We start from the raw sequence: 20,157 nt of genomic DNA, 5'->3' as shown, positions 1-20,157 counted from the left end.
CGAATTTACCAAGGTGAGTATTAACAAATTATTCATACGCCCTTATATCAATTAAACAGATTACTTCAATAAATTCATTAAAATTTTATCATTATTTACATTATTGCATATTAACCTTGATAAATTTTAAAAAGTTTTTAAGTTCATCTATTGACACTTGACGTCATGTCATGGTAATTTTTTAACCAATGGCGGTTCCCGCTCAACGGTCACGTGGTCTGAATTCTCCAATAGCAATGGAAGCCATTCTTTGTGTACCTTTTCACATACTAGTGAAATAAAACATTGTAGCCTATGGAGTGAGTGGTGTATATTTGTCAATTTCATGACGCTAAAAACGTAAATGTGTGAAATTCAGGATTATTCTATTGAGCATAAGGATATTTATGTTCATAAATATTCGGTAAGTGATATTTCGAACTTAAAATGTTATGAATATGTACTGTTAAACCCGTAATTAGAGACGAGAAAGTATGTATGATGTCCCGCTCTTTTTAATGTCATTGGGAAATGTATTAATCATTTGGCTGCAAAAAATACAAAATATTTATGAATGTTTCCTTATTTAATGTATTCCAAACATATCTGTACGATATTTCTACATAGATAATTTGTTAATTGAACTAAAGTGGCGGGAAACCATTCCGTCTCATTACGTATTGTTTGACAAGTTGTATTGAATTGAAAATAAAAAAAAAACATTATCATACTATAAGCAGAGAACTCATTTATCAGTGAATAAGTAAGTGAGAGGCAATCTGTACACCAGAAATATAGTAAAATCGTGGATTTTTACAAATTTAGTACCTAGATCGTAACGGACGAATTGTTACGTATTTTTTACTCAGTCTGTCTCGCTCGTTGATAGTTAGTGCAAGAAGGACAAAAATACATGTTATTATTATTATGTATTTCCAAAGTTATTTGTATGAAAAACAATTAATTATTGAATCGGTTAAATGTTTATAATATCATGCCTGCATAATATCATAATTACCACGTTAAATTTGTTCAATGCAATATTATTACATATATAAAACGGCGCCAATTCGCCGTCAATGAACTTACTATGAACTATCGACGTGGAGTAGTTGTAGGTATGTACCTAACCAAATCTTTATTATGAATGACAATGTATGCATAAGTTAGGAAAATTATTTTAATCAACGAATTTCTTTCAATATGTAAGATGAGGTTTACCGACATTAGTTAAATGAAAAAAAATCTATAACAAAACTATTTTAAATAATAAATAATCAAAATATTTATAGCAGCTAATAAATCATCCCTTTTGAATCATTATTCAGTTAAAATGGCAATTAAAATGACTTTTTCTTTACGAGGCTGTGTATAAAAGGTACCTACTACCTAGTATCGTTCCCACGGCCGGTTCTAAGCGAGAATTTCAAAACGTTGAACAATGAGTGCACTAAGTCTATGTGTGTGTGTGAGCTCAACGTTGTAAGATTGTAGTGGTGAAGGCGCCAAAGAGCAATATAGTAATATTTTTTTTTCTTCAATTCAATAATAGTATTCGCTTCCTCTAACTTAAATGAATTCAATGTGAATATTTATTAATCAATATCTAAATGTCATTAAGTAGTTAAGTAGGTTAATAAAATAATAAAAAAAAATTCTTTTACATTTTAGGTCTAAGCCCTAAGGTATCGAGGTACCTATGTGCTTTCTTAATTTTATTTTTTTCATTTTACACGTACATACTACATATACAGTGGTGGTCACATAATTAAAGACACTAAGAGCATTTTACACTACCCAAAACACTTCTCTCAACATTTTTTTTCACACTACCATTGGAACTTGTTAAATAATTTTAAAATATTCAGGTATGTGTTTTCTAATGCTAAACTAAATTTTATCTACAGAACTTGTCGGTTTGTTAGATTTAATTCGGTTCATCCGTACTACTAGCAGTTTTAACCTTGCAAAGGTCTGGCCATATAATTAAAGACATTAGACTCGCTTATGAGAAATATAAAAAAATATTATTTAAATGAGATTATTTTTCCAACACAAAATGCCTGACGTATTTACAAAATATTTTTACACTTTTCAATATTTGGTTGCATGTCCTTTGGCAGTAATGACGGTTTACATCTCTTGGGCATTGAAGTAACTAATTTTGTACAAGTTGCATCACTAATTTGGTTCCATTCTTCGAAAATGCTTTACAAAGTTAGTCGACGTTTGATGACCGCTTTGCCGCGACTTCTTTCTTTCTTGATTCCATAAGTTTTCGATCGGATTTAAACCCGGGCTGTAGGGGGGACCAATCCAAAACAGTTACAGATTGGTTCCTTAACAAGCACTTCACTACTTTTGCCGTGTGCTTAGGATCATTATCGTGTTGAAAATTCCAAACAAAAGGTAAATTTTCCTCCGCATAGGGCAGCATGTATTGCTCTTAAATATACTTGTACTGGAATTTATCCATGTTGCCTTCTGTCTTTTTGACAGGTCCAATACCAAGTCCAGAAAAACAGCGCCACACATTGATATTTCCACCCCCATGTATGACTACTTATTAGTGTATGGTTGGATCTATTTCCTTATTGAGATGGCGTCTTACATATTGTTTTCTGACAAAACCAGCACATGTTTCCATTCTCGTTCAGTCCAGTGTTCGTATTTTGTAGCAAAGTCAAATCTTGCCTTCACATTTTGTTTTTTCAAAAGTGGAACTTTCCGAGATACTCTTCAGTGCAAGTCTTCCTCACACAGTCTCCGTCTTATTGTCCTTGCAGACACCCCCTTCAAGCCTGCTGCACCATACAACTCTGAACTGTATCAGTTACGACCCTTTAAATGGATCTTTTTTAGCCAACAACACCATTTTTTAATCTTTCGGCCGAGTAGTTTCACTTGGTTTTGATTTTCTGAGTATGTTTTCGGTCGTGTGGAACATCTTGACATGTCTTTATAGCATTCATAACCATATCCTTGGAACATTTTAATTATCATGGAAGTTAAAAATAATTTTTCTTGTGGACGAGTCGCAACTCTTGTTTTTAACCATAATAATTGATATTAAAACAATTAAACATGTGAATTTTAATTTTAAATGTTAAATATACTCAAAAAAATTATGGAGTGTCGACGATTTATGAAATTACGCGGCAAAACGAAGAAAAGCACAGTGCTGTTTCTTTTTATTTATAAAAAATTATAACTCATTTCTTGTTGTCTTTAATTAAGTGGCCAGCTACACGTACGTAAACAAAGTTTGTGTTACATTCCCACAGAGAGCAAGTGTCGAAACTAACAAGGAATATAACTATTTTTTGTCCCTCATTTTAAAGAACATATTGTCTTGTATGGTTTAATAAAAATAATATTAGATTAAATACCTTTTTCAGATAATTGTACTTCCTAATGTAAATCTTTTATGGTCAATTCGGGGGTGTCTTTAATTATGTGACCACCACTGTATTTATTTTACGTGCATTTACACCTCATTAACTAAAGATATCTGAACAATACCTATAGTACGAGATCCGGCTGCAGGATCAGTGCGTTCATCGGTTTTTTCTGAAAACCGAATTTTTATGTATATTTAATATTTATAATTAGGAGAATATATATCGCCTAGGTTGCCAGTCAAAATTTGGCCGCAAGCATGGTTAATTAAAAATTTTCTAATCGATTTTTGGGAAAAAAATTCGTTCACTTGTTTTTTGAATAAAAAGTAGTCTACATCACGTCAAATGATATGAAAATTCTAAAAAATCACGGTTGCCGCTTTTCACCTGGCCGCAACATCTTGGCAGCCTGGTGCAAACAGGTATGATTTCGATTCATTTTTACGTTCATAACGCACATTTAAGAATCATATATCAATTAATTAAAGCTAATTTTTTTTCTATTTATCAACTCTTATCATTCTACTTATCAAAATTTGGCCGCAAGCATGTTTACACTCAACTTTAAATATTCAACATCTTTAACAGCCGGCAACCCTTATTTGCGGCCGGATTTAATTAGGCAACCATATATGATAATAAATAGAAAAAAATTAGCTTTAATTTGATATATGATTCATAAATGTGCGTTATGAACGTAAAAATGAATCGAAATCATACCTGTTTGCACCAGGCTGCCAAGATGTTGCGGCCAGGTGAAAAGCGGCAACCGTGATTTTTTTGAATTTTTATATCATTTGACGTGATGTAGACTACATTTTATTCAAAAAACAAGTGAACGAATTTTTTTCCCAAAAATCGATTAGAAAAATTTTAATTAAACATGCTTGCGGCCAAATTTTGACTGGCAACCTAGTCGATATATTATATTCTCCTGATTATAAATATACATAAAAATTCGGTTTTCAGCAAAAAACCGATGAACGCACTGATCCTGCGGTGGGATCTTAGACTACTACTTGACATTACTTTATAAATTAATTTGTAGCCTGCAATAGCTTATTAAAGTATCTGGATTTCACTACTCTATGAAATGCATTCAACTAAAGGGCCTGGCTGCAAGTTGTGGATGTGTGAGTGTGCATATCCGTGTACGAATACTGCGCTGTCGCACACACCTGTAGTTTATTCCGTCAGCCGTTACACTCCCCTAATATTAACGGTTGGCGTTCAAACTTTAATTTATTTTAATTAAAACAAACACATCTTAGAAAATAGAGAATAAAAATAGTACTCATCTCTATTAATCAAGAATGCATGGTTTTAAAATAGGTATGTAGGTAGGTACCTAGTTCAATTTCAAAAATAAAGGTAAATAGTATATGACTAGAAAGGTATCAACTATAACACTTAATAAATTTGATATAGGTAGTTAATGAAATAATAATCATTCGATTTAAAAGTAATGTGAATAAGGCAAAATAAGTAATTTTAAATCACCTGAGTCATTCTTCAAGGTTGTTGATTAGTGTACTATGTATATAAAAAATATTGAGGTTGTTGGCCTCTATAACTATGATAATTGGCATGAAAATCGAAATATCATATCTGGACAAATATTTTCTATTACCTACAATTCAAAATAAATAAAATGAAACCATATTAAGTATATTCAATTTCTCATTTAATATTATCTAAAAACAAACACGGGAAAGTTTAAGCGAATTCCGGTCTAGACATAACAAAATGTATAAAAGTTCTCGCAGTATATTCCAGTTTCCCTCCTTTCAAGCGGGGTCGGGGGCGAAGGGGACTGCACCGTAGTATCCAATCGATACGGAACCCCTCCCTTGTCAACCACATTCTGCGCGCGCACGTGGAAAATTGTATAATTTTCGCGCCATCAACTTTATCAATTTCGTACGTTCATTCGTACCTACATAATATATAAATTATTTATCTACCAAACTCGCTGAACGGAAAAAATACATATTCAAATTTATGTATGATAGCTAGATCTTTCAGAAATTATTATCAGTTTTGTCTAGAGATATAAGTCAATTTGTAAAAGAGCATTCTACGATGAGTTCAAGGCGATCGCGCGCGGTCAGGTTCGAGGCCGCAGCGGGCCCCTTACGGCGCCTCCATACCCCCACTACTTCTGTTTCCACGATCTCTGAAATAATTACGTTAATCTTATAGTTCAAAGGAGAATGGGCATTTTACTATGGAAGTTGGGCCTTAACCCTTGAGTTGGACCAATACACATGAGTAGACATCGGATTATATGCATTTGCATATTTGCATATTATGCAAATGCATAAAACTCGCTAATTTCGGCGTTAGTGCATATTTTAGCCTTTTTCCCCAATAGTGCATATTTCGTTAAGTAACGGGAGTTTTGATTGGTCGACTAACCTTTATTAGCCAATCAGAACGCTCAGCGAGTAAACAAACCCTATTTTGGCATGGTAAAATGGCGAAAAATTACAAAATGGGCTCCATTTTAAGTAAATTTTGAGCTATTCAAAATAGGGCTAGATTACCCTAAAACTTAAAACATGGGTTGAATTCCAAAAAAGGGCTAGATTTAGCCCGGAAAGGTCTAAGGTAAACACTGGGCTCGCGGGTGACAAACGTCACAAATTTGCGCTCGAAAATTAGGTAAAAATGCCTAATTGTATATTGGCACAAAAACTATACTAAATTTCATGAAAATTTCACTGTATTTGTACAATCTTTGATTTAAATATATAAAATAATAAAGGTTTTTTGATTTTGTATTGTGCATATTTTAGGCATATCAGTCGTTTTTAGTGCATATTTCGGCCTTTTTTAGTGCATATTTGCATGAATATTTTGGCATTTTGTTAGTGCATATAATCCGATGTCTACACATGAGATATTGTTTTTATAATAGATCATAACACATACATAACGGGAAAAATATATATAAAAAAATAATCAACCGGGTTTTTGTAAGTACAGTCACATCAAGTTTTATTTCTTTGTGTATAATTTTTTTGCAATAAATAACTGTTATAAGACAATGACAATATCTTTATGTTACTCCAATTCACTTTCACTTACAAATACGTACTAATCTTAAGCCTTCTAAAAACCGAAATACACTAATATTATGTTTTGTAACAGGTACCTATACCGTGTTTATTATAATTTAACGTAGTTAGACATTTTTTGTGGTTAAACTCAGTCACTCCAGTGACATTTAGATTTATACTTACTTCACTCGAATTAAAAACACCGTTATTGTGCGCAAAATAATAGCCAAATAAATAAAACTTTTTGCCTTGACTGTACAAGAACCCGGTTGATTTATTTTTTTATTTTATTTTTTTCGTAAGGTATGTGTAATGATCTATCACAAAAACAATATTTCGTGTGTATTGGTCTTAGCCCAAGTTTCAGGCCCAATTTGCCCATTCTCCTTTCAGCGGCTGTATGATTTTGTTCGCTTCGCATTAGAAATGAGAAACAATAATGGCATTTTATATAACGTGTTTGGTAGGTTTGGTTATGAATTAGAATGTAGATTGTAGGTACTCGATAATTCGATATGCCTACCTAACGTTGTTGTTGGTCTAGACCCGATTTTTGGTAATAAGTTTGTAATATAAGGCTACTGAATTAACAAACTTAACTATTATAAATTCGTTGAACTGCTATTTTTCTGTTGATAACTAAATAAAATTAGGTAGGTACCTAGTTAGTTGTCTTAAAACGTGAATGGCATAGAAATTAAAGAACTTTACAAGATGACTTCACCTGGTCTAGCAGCAAATGTTAGTAACCATGGCTGTTTAAAAATAATTTTATTAGTTCCTATTTCATATCGCACATAATCGAGATGAACTCTCAGTAATAAAGAGCGGGTTCATGGCCCTCTGTAGTGTGGCACTCAGGCACACAAGACGGATGCACAGACGTTTTCGGCCCGTGAAATACTTCGTACATGTGTCTGAGGCAAACGTGCTCACATGCACGTTTGTAAGTCATTCTTATATGAGAAGTATGCGAATTTTAATACATATGTAAGTACCCGTTTAACAAAACGGAACTATAGGTACTTATATTTTGTATGTCTTTATCCTGTTATACAAGACAATTGAAGTAGCTAAATATAACTAAAATTCGTAGTTTTATTTTTATATTCAATTTTTTGTTAATTTTATAAAGCAGTCAAATATGCTAGCTTCTTTCAAAGGGCGCGTTGTGGCTGGCGGCTGCAATGTCATTAGGGGTCGATTTTACCCTCTTTCGACATTATCGTTGTCTCATTCTGACACCCTTTACCATGTTTATCTCTTTCGGGCTCATGAATTGTAGCGTCAACAGAATAATACAAATAACTTTATTAGATGTATTTTAGTGATTAATTATTACATTTTATGCGATTTTATGTAAAATGAGTCTAATAATACATTATGTAACTTTTTCTGATAACGCACGTGGGAAACAAGTCGAAGTAATCGTAACCTATATTTGTAAAACACTCGTTATTTGAGCCTTATTACATTTTGCACGTTCCGCATTTATAATCACCATAATATGCAGAAACTTCAAATATTTGTATACAATTAAACGTCTCGAGATAACGATTAGGAAAGTAAACACAAAAAATACTTTAATATAAACATCACCTATAGATAACGTAGTCGTTTCTCTTATCTGTCAATGCACCCGATTATGATTTTACGTACAAAAACAATATTATTATTTACTAACGTAAATTGCATTATAACCAAATTTTTGTTTGTCATGAAAATAAAAAATAGGTACATTACGAAATATATGTAAGTACCTATATATGTATTATTATATTATTATATGTACCTATATAATATTATCAACGTTATTTGAAACGTTTCGTAAAGGGATCGGAACAGGTAACAAAAGATCGGTCGCTGCACACCTGTCGTTAAATTTTTAGCTTGGCTATAGAGCAACAGAGTTCCGACAAGCATTTTATAAATAAATGTTTTATGAACTTAATCTAATATTGCCGGTATTACAAGGTTATCACAAAAATATATAGGTATATATAGTTAGCACTTAGCATACCATATATTATTTAAGTATGTAATAATTCCTCCCTTTCAGCTATTATTAAAAGTATACCCTTCAAAAACGTCCTAAACGAAGCAAGCATTTCTCATAAAGGATTTTTTACGATAGTATACCGTAAACTTAATTACTTATTATCAAATGAAGATGAAAGTAAAACGCTTATCTTAAATGGAGTACATATTTCGAACACCAGATCCAGTTTATTTATAGTAACCATACGTAATGGTTTGGCTTTGGACAAAAAATATTGACCCGAAACGTGGAAGGAACGACTCCACTTGCGTTAAAAGTTTAAAACGTTTTTTGTTCTCGTCTAGGTAGCCAACTATCCAGAATGGTTTCTCAAACAACAATGACTATGTTGATGTAGGTCTTTGTTAATATACATAATGACTTTCTTAGTACCAAGACCAGCCATGTGTCGTCACAAATAACAGGACCGTAAAAATGTTTATTTTAACGAAGCTTTCACATTAATAATGACAAGAAAATCAAAAAGAGTACCTATATTTCAATACATAAAAAAGATCTTTCCATTTAATAAGGAGCTTTCCTTTTTCAATGAGTGTAAAGGAGACGGCAATAAAAACAACTACACAGTTCAGTGATAGGGCATTGCATACCAACATAAGACAAAAACTGGTTTCCGTTCCGAGTAGTGGAATCCGTCCCTCACCCGTCCCACTGTCTCGTCTCGACGATGGGAACTATTTATATTGTACGAAGGAAAAATGGCGCGAAAATTTTACTCTGTCAAAGTAAATAGTACATAGATAGTAAAATGAATGGTTTGTTTCATAAGATTTTGATTTTTGTTATAGGCGTGCTTAGACATGGATTTGTACATCACCGACTCACTCCAGGACATGCTGGACATGGACATAAAAAATGAAATAGCAACAGATTTAAGCAGCATAACAGATTTTTCCGTTAGTATTAATTGTTTATACATATATAACTATAATATTTATTATAATACCCTATAAAATTATACACAACATCTGCTATGAAACTAACAAAAACATTTGTATTCCAGGATTCATTAGGATTAAATTTCTCAGAAATGCCGCCCTTACTCGATATGGACACAGATAATTCTGTAACGTGGCTCAATAACTCCTCGTCGAGTTTCGTACACAATCTAGATTTATACGGAAGCGAGGCAAATGCAGTGATGGTCAATCCAAATTCAGTTATGCCGTCCACATTTGCCGAAACTCCTGTAAAAAGCGTCGTTAAAGAGGAAGCTTCCAACTTGTTGTTAACATCTGCTGCGAACAATGATCTAAACCAGAACACGTCGCTATCGAGTCCAAAGGAAGAAAAAAGTCATTTAACATTTTCACCGAACGCAATTAAAGTAACGAAACCGCAAGAAGATGACACAACGTCGAAAAGACAAACCGAGGAAGCTACGCAGATGGTTATTTACGTGCGAAAACAAGACAAGAATGTTGTGAAGGATTTGTTAAAGGATCTAGACACCAGTAAGATGAAGTTGAACACGAGCTCAACGGTAACGCCGCTTACGCGGATAAAGACAAATCAAACTGAAATTATTAAAGTGAATAACAAGAACTGTTCAATATTAAACACTAGCCATAAGATAACACAACAAATAGGTGCTAAGACAATAATTTCGGGTAATATACACATACTGGACGCTCAGCAATCTAGGACAATTTTAGCGAATGGTAATAAAAATCAAGCGACAATATTAATTGATAATTCGTCGCTGAGTAATAGTAGGCAAATAATAAAGACATCGGTCGGTGGGACATATACGGTGGAAAATAGTCAAGCGAAATATGTAAATACTAGTAGTAATAAAAATAATAATGCTGTGGGCGAGTTTCCCAAGCCCGCCTATTCGTATTCCTGTTTAATAGCGATGGCGCTGAAGAATTCTAGAACGGGAAGTCTACCCGTTTCTGAGATCTATAATTTTATGTGGTAAGTTTTTCTATTAAATTCCTCATCAATTACTGTCTATCTGTTTTGTAACTTATCAACAAGAAGGTTTTTAAAGACAAGTGTTTCTCCTTGTTATCTTCTGTTTAATAAAGTGATGATTTTTTATATGAAGTAACATCAATACTCTTCTTTTTTCAGTCAACATTTTCCATACTTCAAAACGGCTCCTAATGGTTGGAAAAATTCTGTAAGGCATAACTTAAGTTTAAATAAATGCTTCGAAAAAATTGAAAAACCATCGAGTAATGGAAGCCAAAGAAAAGGTAATTAATAAAAAAAATATTTTATAAATGTATAGAAATTGAAAAGATTACTTTATAAAGAAAGAAAGAACATTTACTAAAAAAATTGTTTATTTTTAGGATGTTTATGGGCTATGAACCCGTCGAAAGTGGGCAAAATGGACGAAGAAGTTCAAAAGTGGTCAAGAAAGGATCCTCAAGCCATCAAGAAAGCTATGATATATCCTGGTACGTGATAAATCGTAATATTTGTCAAAATATAATACATATATACTCAATAGGGTTTCATGAGGAAAAAACATAATTGCACTTTTGTTTGTTCCAATTCCTCACAATACGACGTCTTATAAAGTAACTCACGTGTCCTTACTTTTCTTTATTTAAACTCTTTTAAAGAATTTTCACAAAAACATTTACTAACAACACTTTGTAAAGGGCAATGTTGGAACAATTACTACGTAAGAAGTAAATACATACTGCCTCATTCAGTTTTATGGTTTCTTTTTTAATAATGTACCCTTAAAGGAAGCGATTTATGGCGTTTTTCGTGTATAAATTAAGTTGTTTCACGCAATAATTATCATTAACTTTTAAGAGCACATTTTTTGCAACTGCACTCTTCACAGACAAAGAATTTAAATTATTGTCATTCAATAACGCAATATGCCACATACAGTCTTCAAAATTCGATTAAATAAAATAGTAATTAAAAAAAGTATTAACGACACGGTCCATGATAATAAATTGAAAGTTAACAAACTTCCAATGCACGAAAATCAATAATGTATGAAAAGGATACACTAAAAATATTGGGTTTCAAAACGGCATTGACCATTTTTAAGCTGCGTTCTTTCTCACTCACATATAAAGCAGATCACATAATATGGCTCGCTCGCCTACACGAGTCTGGCAATTACCTGACATTCGTATTGCCATGCTAGAAGGTGTTCAACGTATGCCTAAATTTAAAAACACAGATTTTGTTCAACGTATGCCTAAACTTAAAAAACAGGGAGACAGAAATACGCTTAACCTTTTCGATTACCATCTAAAAAACCAACAATGAAATCGTTCCGGTAATTACTGAGATTAGCACGTTCAAACAAATACAAGAACACTCATCTTTTTCTTATTAGTATAGAAGATACCCAAATCTCAATACATATATAAATTGATAACATTATCATATATCATAACATTATTTTAATCAAAAACTTGCAATTCCAGATAGTCTAGAAGCGCTAGAGCGTGGCGAGATGAAGTACTCCGGGTTCGGCAGTGACACAGAGGCGGAAGATGACGCTGATGTTGATGGTGATCCCGATCTAGATCCAGATCTAGAGATAGATCCTGAGGTCAAGGAGGAGGTGGATGACACGCTCGTGGAACAGGTATATTTCATATGATCATTAAAATATGAATGAATGAATGAAAACGCTTTATTGTACACCATTACAAACAGGAAAAAGACATACATATACAGAAGAGAGACATGCACAAATGGCGGCCTTATGGCTTTAGTAGCCATCTCTTCCAGGCAATCACGAAAAAAATATAAATACAGACGATGAACAAAGAACGGCTCCTTTTGTTTTTGGAAGTCGTAAAATAAGTAAATCTATAATATGTATATTGGGTATGATAATATTTAACTCAAACGCTTTATAAATGAGAATTTTTCTACACTATTTTCTTGTAGAGAGATTTTTAAAAGTCCATAATAAGTGATAATAATGTGTATTTAATAGGGTTCTTCGTCTTTACTCAAAAATGAGTTCTATTTCTATCTAATAATATACGAAAAATAATACTCGTTGCTGCTAGTAGTTGCTGTAGCTCTTGAGCGCATGCTTGAAACTGTGTGTGTTTGTGAATTTGAGACGAGCAGCCACTTAGTGTAGCTTGTTTTCTTTTAACTGTAAATTGAAAATTTACACAGTTTATTTATTATCATTATTTGATATTGTATGAACTCAAAACGCGTTCAATAAATTACAATGATATCGCCGTTACGAATAAAAAAATGAGGACATACTTCAGTTTAAATCTGATGGTTACTGGAGAATATTAATTTATTGCATACAGTCTTAGTCATCAACGTTACGGATATTGTTTAAAATACTAAGAAATGCTGATAAAACAACAATAAACAAAAAAGGTCACAATGGACATCTGCAAATAAAGTTAAAAAATGTGCATTATTTGTTTATCCTCTGTGAGTGACCTCACGAGAATGTAAATGTGATCGAGCCAATGTCAAGACTAAATGTAAATAATTTTTGAACTGTCCCGCACGATATTGACATTTATTTTTTTAATTATTATTATAAATAATGCTGTGTTTGTACGCCTACATTTTATAAGCTTAATATCAGTGTGTTATTAATAACAACGCTCGTAGGATAAAAATATGATGCGTCATAACTATACGTATCGCGTTACAGTTTTTATTTCTTACGATGTAATTAAATCCGTTTTAAATAAACACACGTAAGGTGATACTGTATTCCTTTTTTTAAGAAATGAAAACATTGAATTCATTCATGTTTGACGTTCTTCCGATAATATGTGACCAGTTTAAGCCACATCCAAATTACTACAATGACTAATTATGCATTTATATCACTCATGCAGATACAAACTTTTATTCTTATGTCTGAACATTATAATAATGTTCAAACAAAACTTTCAAAGTTAAAATTGATTTTTTTTTTTCTGATTGAAACAACTAGTAGGTAAAAATTGAAACATAAATGATGATGAAAAATATCTACCAATACAATTACTATACTTATACTTACAATTTACATTCATCCTGATTTAGATGCAAATAGATGTATAAAAAATCCAATTGCACGCCTCATAAGCGAAGCGTTGAGGTGGGTACTACTGTCACTTCGCGCAAAACATCTGATTTTTCAAACTTAAAATGTCTTTATGTATCATACATTGCACTTGTAAGATAATACATACACACACATATTAAGAAAAAACACTATTTTTAACGTTCATGATATTTTTGATGTCATTTTTGTTATTTAAACTAGTTAAAAAACAGTTTAAAAAAGTTCTGTCTTGGACGTCCGTGTGTCTGTATGTGCGGATCCTTTTTCTTGTTAACACGATAGCGACCGAAATACTTTACTAATCGAGTCTTTTTTTTTCTCTTACGCTTGAGTATGCTCAGGAATAGAACCCTTTCATTTTTCAGGGTCTGATTCGATGTGGTTTAATTGTTATTAAATAAACAAAAATAATAATTAATAAATATTTATTAAAAAAAAATTATGAGGCGTGCACTTTTGGATTTTCCAAATTATTTAAAGTCTCTTGTTTTGTATAAAAATTAAAATATCATAATATTGTCATTTGCCACCTAGTTCTTTAAAACTTGAATCCCAGCTTTTCCTTAACCCCACCAAAATTCTTCTAATTCTTAAAAAAGATGTTTCTTTATTTATTTTTCTTTATTCCCAGGAGGTATCAGACCAAGAGTTAGAAGTGGAAGAAGTGGTAGAAGGCACAGGCATGGTGGGGACATACAGACTGCTGGCCGGACCCGCGCTGTCCTATGTCACGGATGACTGCGTGGATGAACCTAGTGATGTTGAGGTGAGAAAAATATTTTATTTTGACGTGATAACGTTTTTAAAATCGTTTTAGTCGGGTGACATGTTCAGAAACTTGTGTCACACCAAAACCTCACGAGCGCGATCGCAGGTATAACGAGAGAGAGACGGACCGATCTCCCGTCTCATCTCGAGCGCTGCCTCCAATAAGACGTTATCACGTAAACATCTCAATCGTTAACCTACTTTACAAACAACCAATTTTTTTGAAGTGAAAAATTCTTTAGCGGCGTTGAGCACTTGTTCTGTATAAAATCTTAAACTCGCGTCAGGACACGTGACCTGGTCGAAAAAGCGTAAGACGGATCGAGAGAACTCAACGTTAATAATCAAGTTTTCACTTCTGCCGGCACTCCCGGAGTGCAACCCGTCTTTTTATTGACGTGACAACGTCTTATAATTCGATACAGCCGGCTGCACGCACGAAAAAAACATGACTCATGCGGCGTTACCTCGCTCTGAGGCGTTCCATGTAAGGCTTGAAGTGCGAGCGAGAGCGCGGAACGAGCTAAAAAGAAGCACAATCGGACGTTGTCACGTTCAACTATCGTCAGTAAACCGACTTTACAGACAACCAATTTTTTTTTAATAAGAGCGTGTATGCCTAGCTCACTTTTCCGAAGTGAAACTGCTTTGACAAGATTCAAAGATACCAAAATCTTTGCCTTATCAGGAGTCAGGACGTGACGGTATTGCTATGACGTGACCTTGAAATGTGCAAAGAAGATTCACTTAAAATATCTTTATCTATACGAATATGTAATACCTAATAGCTTTCCACCCGCGTCGTCGTCTGTGTAGCTTTTAACTGAAAATTTAATAAAATTGCATATCTCAATGCATATGTGATATGTTATAGGCGTAGATATGCTTATGTTTTAGACGTGAAGAAAATACAGATTGACAACGCATTTATAATATTAGTTAGGGATTCTAAAGATATAAGTTTGTGAGTCTGGGATGTAGTCTATACACATACATAATATGTTTTGGTTATTATTTATTAAGTTGTTCAGTAGTCCTCCTGATGTATAAGCATATAAACTAAAGCCCGTTTCTTCACTGATGTGCTTACATTAACCTTGAAAGGCAAAATTTTGGAGACACGTCTTATGATGCGAAATTTTGCACACCGGAAGCGGTCGTAAATATATGTACATAATTTAAATACGAAATCCTTAGCAACCATTCCACAAAATGAATGATTTGAATTGAACAATCATGTTTTGTTGTTAAGGAGTAGATAACTACAGACAGAAGATTTATAAACTTTTTATACTTATCACTACATAGTTTAAAACAAAGTCGCTTTCTGTGTCTATACGCTTAAATCCTTAAAACTTCTCAACAGATTTCGATGCGGTTTTATTTTTATATTCTCAAGGAAGGTTTTAGTAGGTATATTATAATTTATTAGGTTTTAGTCAAAGCGGGCTAAGCCGCGGGCAGAAAGCTATTTTTATATAATTTCAATGATACATTCATACTTTTTATAACTATATTTAATAATTATTTCTGTCCATAGGTGCTCGACCAATCGTACGATGATATCGACATCGACGAAATGAAACCCGTCAAACTCGATCTGTCCTTTACGGAAAACTATACGAGTGAGTATTTGAGAATTATAAAAATTTCGTCCTTGTGTACCTTCATGTAGACTTCCTACGTGAATCAGAATTAATTTTTACAAGTATGTTAAAGAAACTGCATTTAATAACAACGGCTTTGTACGAAGTCATTTTTAATAGATGCTTTTTATTTTTTGTTACAACACTTTATTCACTTCATTCAAAGTATATTTATAACAATCAAGATAACATTCACTTCACAAATTGATGACAAATACTGATAAAATCACTTAGTCTGGTGTATATTTTCTACCGACTTCAAATAGAGGAGGAGGTTCTCGATTCGACTGTATTTTAGTGTATTTTTGGGTTTGGTTACCTCAGAACCACCAGTTTCATCCACGAACAAAACTACGACGACTCAAAACTTCCTTTTTTTACCATAGCCTAAGTCTTGAACTTTTTTCATCCAGATGGCATGATCGTGATACACAGACACACATATTTCGCATTTGCAATCCTCTCAGTCCTCCCTTAGTAATTGCTACAACAAATTAAGGGAATGTAATATAATTATTAACTGTTCAATTCAATTTATTTTATAAATGGCAGTGCTGCGTTGCCACAATTTTGCCAATGTCACGTTGTGGATAGTTTTACATCTCATAGATTTTATAAGAAACTCAAATGTATCAGTCAAGCGCAGATATCTACAACAGAAAAAATGACACACACAATATATAGAAATTCCCAACACCAAGTTAATTTAATTGTTATAAAGGACGAACAGTAAACTAATTATGTACAAAGTATAACATAAAAACTAAAATCTACCATATTTGGACGCTTGATTCACAGTTTTATTTTGTTAGAAATAATAAATTTAGAGATAACATAAACAAATCGAGTACTAGTTAATGAGAGGAGGGATTTCATGTTAGTAGGACGAGGAACGGTAGGAGGAAGGTTATCATATAGGGAAGAATTCTTTGTACAGTTAAAAAAGATATGGTCCAGGTCAGCTTCATCAATACCACATTCACAAATTGAGTTGTCCCTCACCCTGATTTTTGCTAGATTATTATCTGTTATCATAATATGAATATGTTGTTCCAGTCCAACCAGCCAAGCGCGCGAAGACAAGCTTCATCTACCAACCGCTGACGTCACAGTCGCACACGAGCCGCCGGAAAACGCCGCTTGTCAACCGAGTCGCTCTAGTTTAATTCATTGATATAATATTACTACGTATGGAGGAGACACCACGAATAAAATCTGTGCGCCATTTTTTTGCTCTAAGTTTTAAAAATTATTATCTAGTTAGGTACTTACCGATGAAAGTTATTCCTTTGCACTTTTCCGTATTATTTGTGCAATATCGTAACACACACGAAGGCATATTTGATGCGTTTCACTTTAAAACAAATAAAAAATGAGCGTGCAGTTACGCCATATGGCGTATGTTGAGCGGAACATAAGTGATGTAGGCGGTGTCGTCTCCATATGTATATCTCAATGGTTTAATTACAAATGCCTCAGGCCCCGGAATCACAGACACAATAGAAAATCTATTGTGTCGTGGATCGATCGGGCCGTTCGGGGCTCAATGGGTTAATTAGATTTTAATCAATTGTGATCCACGGAGGCCATCCTCCTAGTTAAGTGATTGTGAATGTGGTTTGAACTGTTGTGATAGTGACATGAACACTCGTTACATTATGTACACTATAATGTCCTATTTTGTTTGTGTATTGTGTCGACAATTTTCGGTAGCCGGTAAGTAGGATTACTATTGTGAGTACAAAACGTGAATATTAAATTTTGCTACTCTGTTCGTACTTTTTTTACTATGTAGCGTTAGGGATAGTTTAATTCATTATGTTTCGTGAATAGAGTATTGTAGTAAGAACTATAGCGGGTATTTTACTAAAGATCCCACCGCTTGTAAATATTAAATGTAATTGCTTTGTTGACACTGGCAGTTTATGTCGACTAGGCATTTCTGAATCCAATATAATATTATGTCCATATAACACTTTAAATGTATTCTCTAAACGATCCATTTTATAGAATACATTTGATAATCATGTACCTCTCTATTAGGCCTAGGATTAATTATAATTATGTCTCAAATTAAGCTTTATAATTAAAAATTAGAATAATTGTTTGAAATAATATCTTTTAAGGGATTTAATTGCTATCTTTCACAACTACGCAGTATTAGACATCAAAACTATCATTAATTGAATTCCTTAAAAAAGTTTATTTCAATTGTACTAATAACTTACTGCTTTTATGTGAATAGGCTATTAAAGTATATAATATAAATTGGGTTTAGTTATGACTAGTGGTAAGTCTTAGCTTGTATTGTTTGTTCTTATATAACTCTGAATATGTATGTTGGTTACAGCTCGGAATTTTATAAGAACTTAGCATTTACTAATTTAAGAATATGTATTAGAAATAAAAATTAATACAGGATTTTTGTATGAACTCTAAAACAACATAATAACTGAGTAGATTATAAGATGGCAACATGTAACTGAAATAAAGATGTGTTAGATAAAACACTATTAAATTATGGGTTATAATATACTTTACTTCCATTGGAATAGGCATTATTCTATTGTCTGAGTTAATTATATTCATAATATTAGTAATGTTAGTGTGAAAATCATTCATTATTAGAATACACTGGTTTAATTCCGATCTTATACTGATATAAGTTAGTTATAAATTGGTAAAGCATCAGCACTAATATTGATTCTCCAATCTACTTATTTTTGGTATCTTATCATTATTGTTTTTACGGTGCAAATACGTATTTTTGTTAAACTTAAAGGTGCCTTTGGGCTAGTCCTATTTTGATTTCTTTTATGATACAATATTGTTTGTTCTGTTCATTATAATGAAGATAATAATGTTGAATTATTCTGTTATACATGTACATAATATTTGAGTTTAATGTATTTGTTTAAATACAAAAACATCATCTTCATTTATTATATTAAACTAAATTTTTATAAGGAGTTGTGGGATAACAGCAATTGTCTAAAGTTTCCTACAAATTGCTTATGTATCACCCAATAAGCTATTGTGCGGTATCACAAAGAAAAATAGAAATTGTGAAAATAATAAATATATGTACTTATAGTTGCAAAAGGGTTGTATTATTTAAAATTTGTTGATTTTTTCCAATCATTGGTGAATTTTTACAAAGATCAAATATGTGGAATATGAAACTAGTTAAGTATACTATGTCTAGATTATAAGTCGTAGAATATCTCACTGCCAGTATTTCAACATTAATCTAAAGTGTTAGGACTAAAAATAGTTTTAGTTATGTAGCTCCGAGTAGTCGTAATTAAGTTGAATGATTTTTAATAATTCTTTTGTAATAAAATGAATTTAATAAATAGAAATGACGTTTTATTTCTATCTCTTATGTTTTTGTGGTTTGTTTTTATACTAATAAATAATAATACCTAATAATTTTTAAGTAGATGTAGAAAGGAAACATTTTAAAGAAATTAGAAATATTATAGGTCCACCCCTACTCCGACCGTGATAATTTCATATCAAATTTATAACAGTAAAATAGCGATTTGGGATGATATATTTAAAACCTTAATGTGTCTATTTAAAAAAAGGAAGGATAAATTTGAAGAAAAATGTTTTTAAGGAAGAGCAAGTAAATATGCCAGCAAATGGTGGGCCACCACTTACAACCGCCCTTAGTTGCCTAAGGGCGTATGTAGAAAGAAAGCTGGAAAGCTTACCGGCGCTTGTCAGCGCTTGTAATCCGCACAGGAAAATATATGAACACGCGCCGATAAGCGCTGAACGGTGCCGACAAGCTTCAAAACGCGCTTATAAGTTTCCAGCTTTCTTTCTGAAGATCAGCCTTAGACCGTGACAGACACGAGAGTATTCACTTACAAAAAAATATCGAGCACTTAGATCGAGCATTCATAAAATTATATTGTAACAAATGGATTTAAAAACCATTATATCGAAAAATCGCACAGTGTCACGACACAAATTCTTTTGCAAGAGGTTCAAACCAAAACAACACAACTACAAGAAGAACCTAAACAAAATTGAAATGAAATCAAGATCAAAAAGAAAATCATCAAAATCGATTCAATCAGTCCAAAGTTCTACGGTACAAACCCATAAAATACCTACAGTTGAATCTCCTTTTTGAAGTCGGTTGAAATTCAAAAGTACTCTGTGTTGAAAAATAATTAATCTGTGGTTATGGTAAAATAAC

At 32.7% G+C, this 20,157-nt stretch overlaps 1 protein-coding gene across 1 annotated transcript; it reads left to right on the top strand.

The window, feature by feature from the left end:
- The first annotated feature begins 260 nt into the window (after positions 1 to 260).
- jumu (Forkhead box protein N4 jumeau) lies at positions 261 to 19,306 on the top strand. The gene is made up of 9 exons (XM_089700638.1): positions 261 to 403; positions 9,290 to 9,397; positions 9,505 to 10,421; positions 10,581 to 10,705; positions 10,805 to 10,912; positions 11,912 to 12,075; positions 14,162 to 14,296; positions 15,839 to 15,923; positions 17,001 to 19,306. Exons 1-9 carry the CDS (start codon positions 344 to 346, stop codon positions 17,108 to 17,110), a joined length of 1,812 nt encoding a protein of 603 aa, XP_089556764.1. The 5' UTR covers positions 261 to 343; the 3' UTR covers positions 17,111 to 19,306.
- Positions 19,307 to 20,157: the final 851 nt, after the last annotated feature.

Source organism: Colias philodice, chromosome 11, assembly GCF_061535455.1.
Source record: "Colias philodice isolate Cphi_HAF_F1 chromosome 11, ilColPhil1 Martin Lab GWU primary, whole genome shotgun sequence".
NCBI classification, from domain to species: Eukaryota; Metazoa; Arthropoda; class Insecta; order Lepidoptera; family Pieridae; genus Colias; species Colias philodice.
This window is presented reverse-complemented; position numbering and strand designations above follow the sequence as displayed.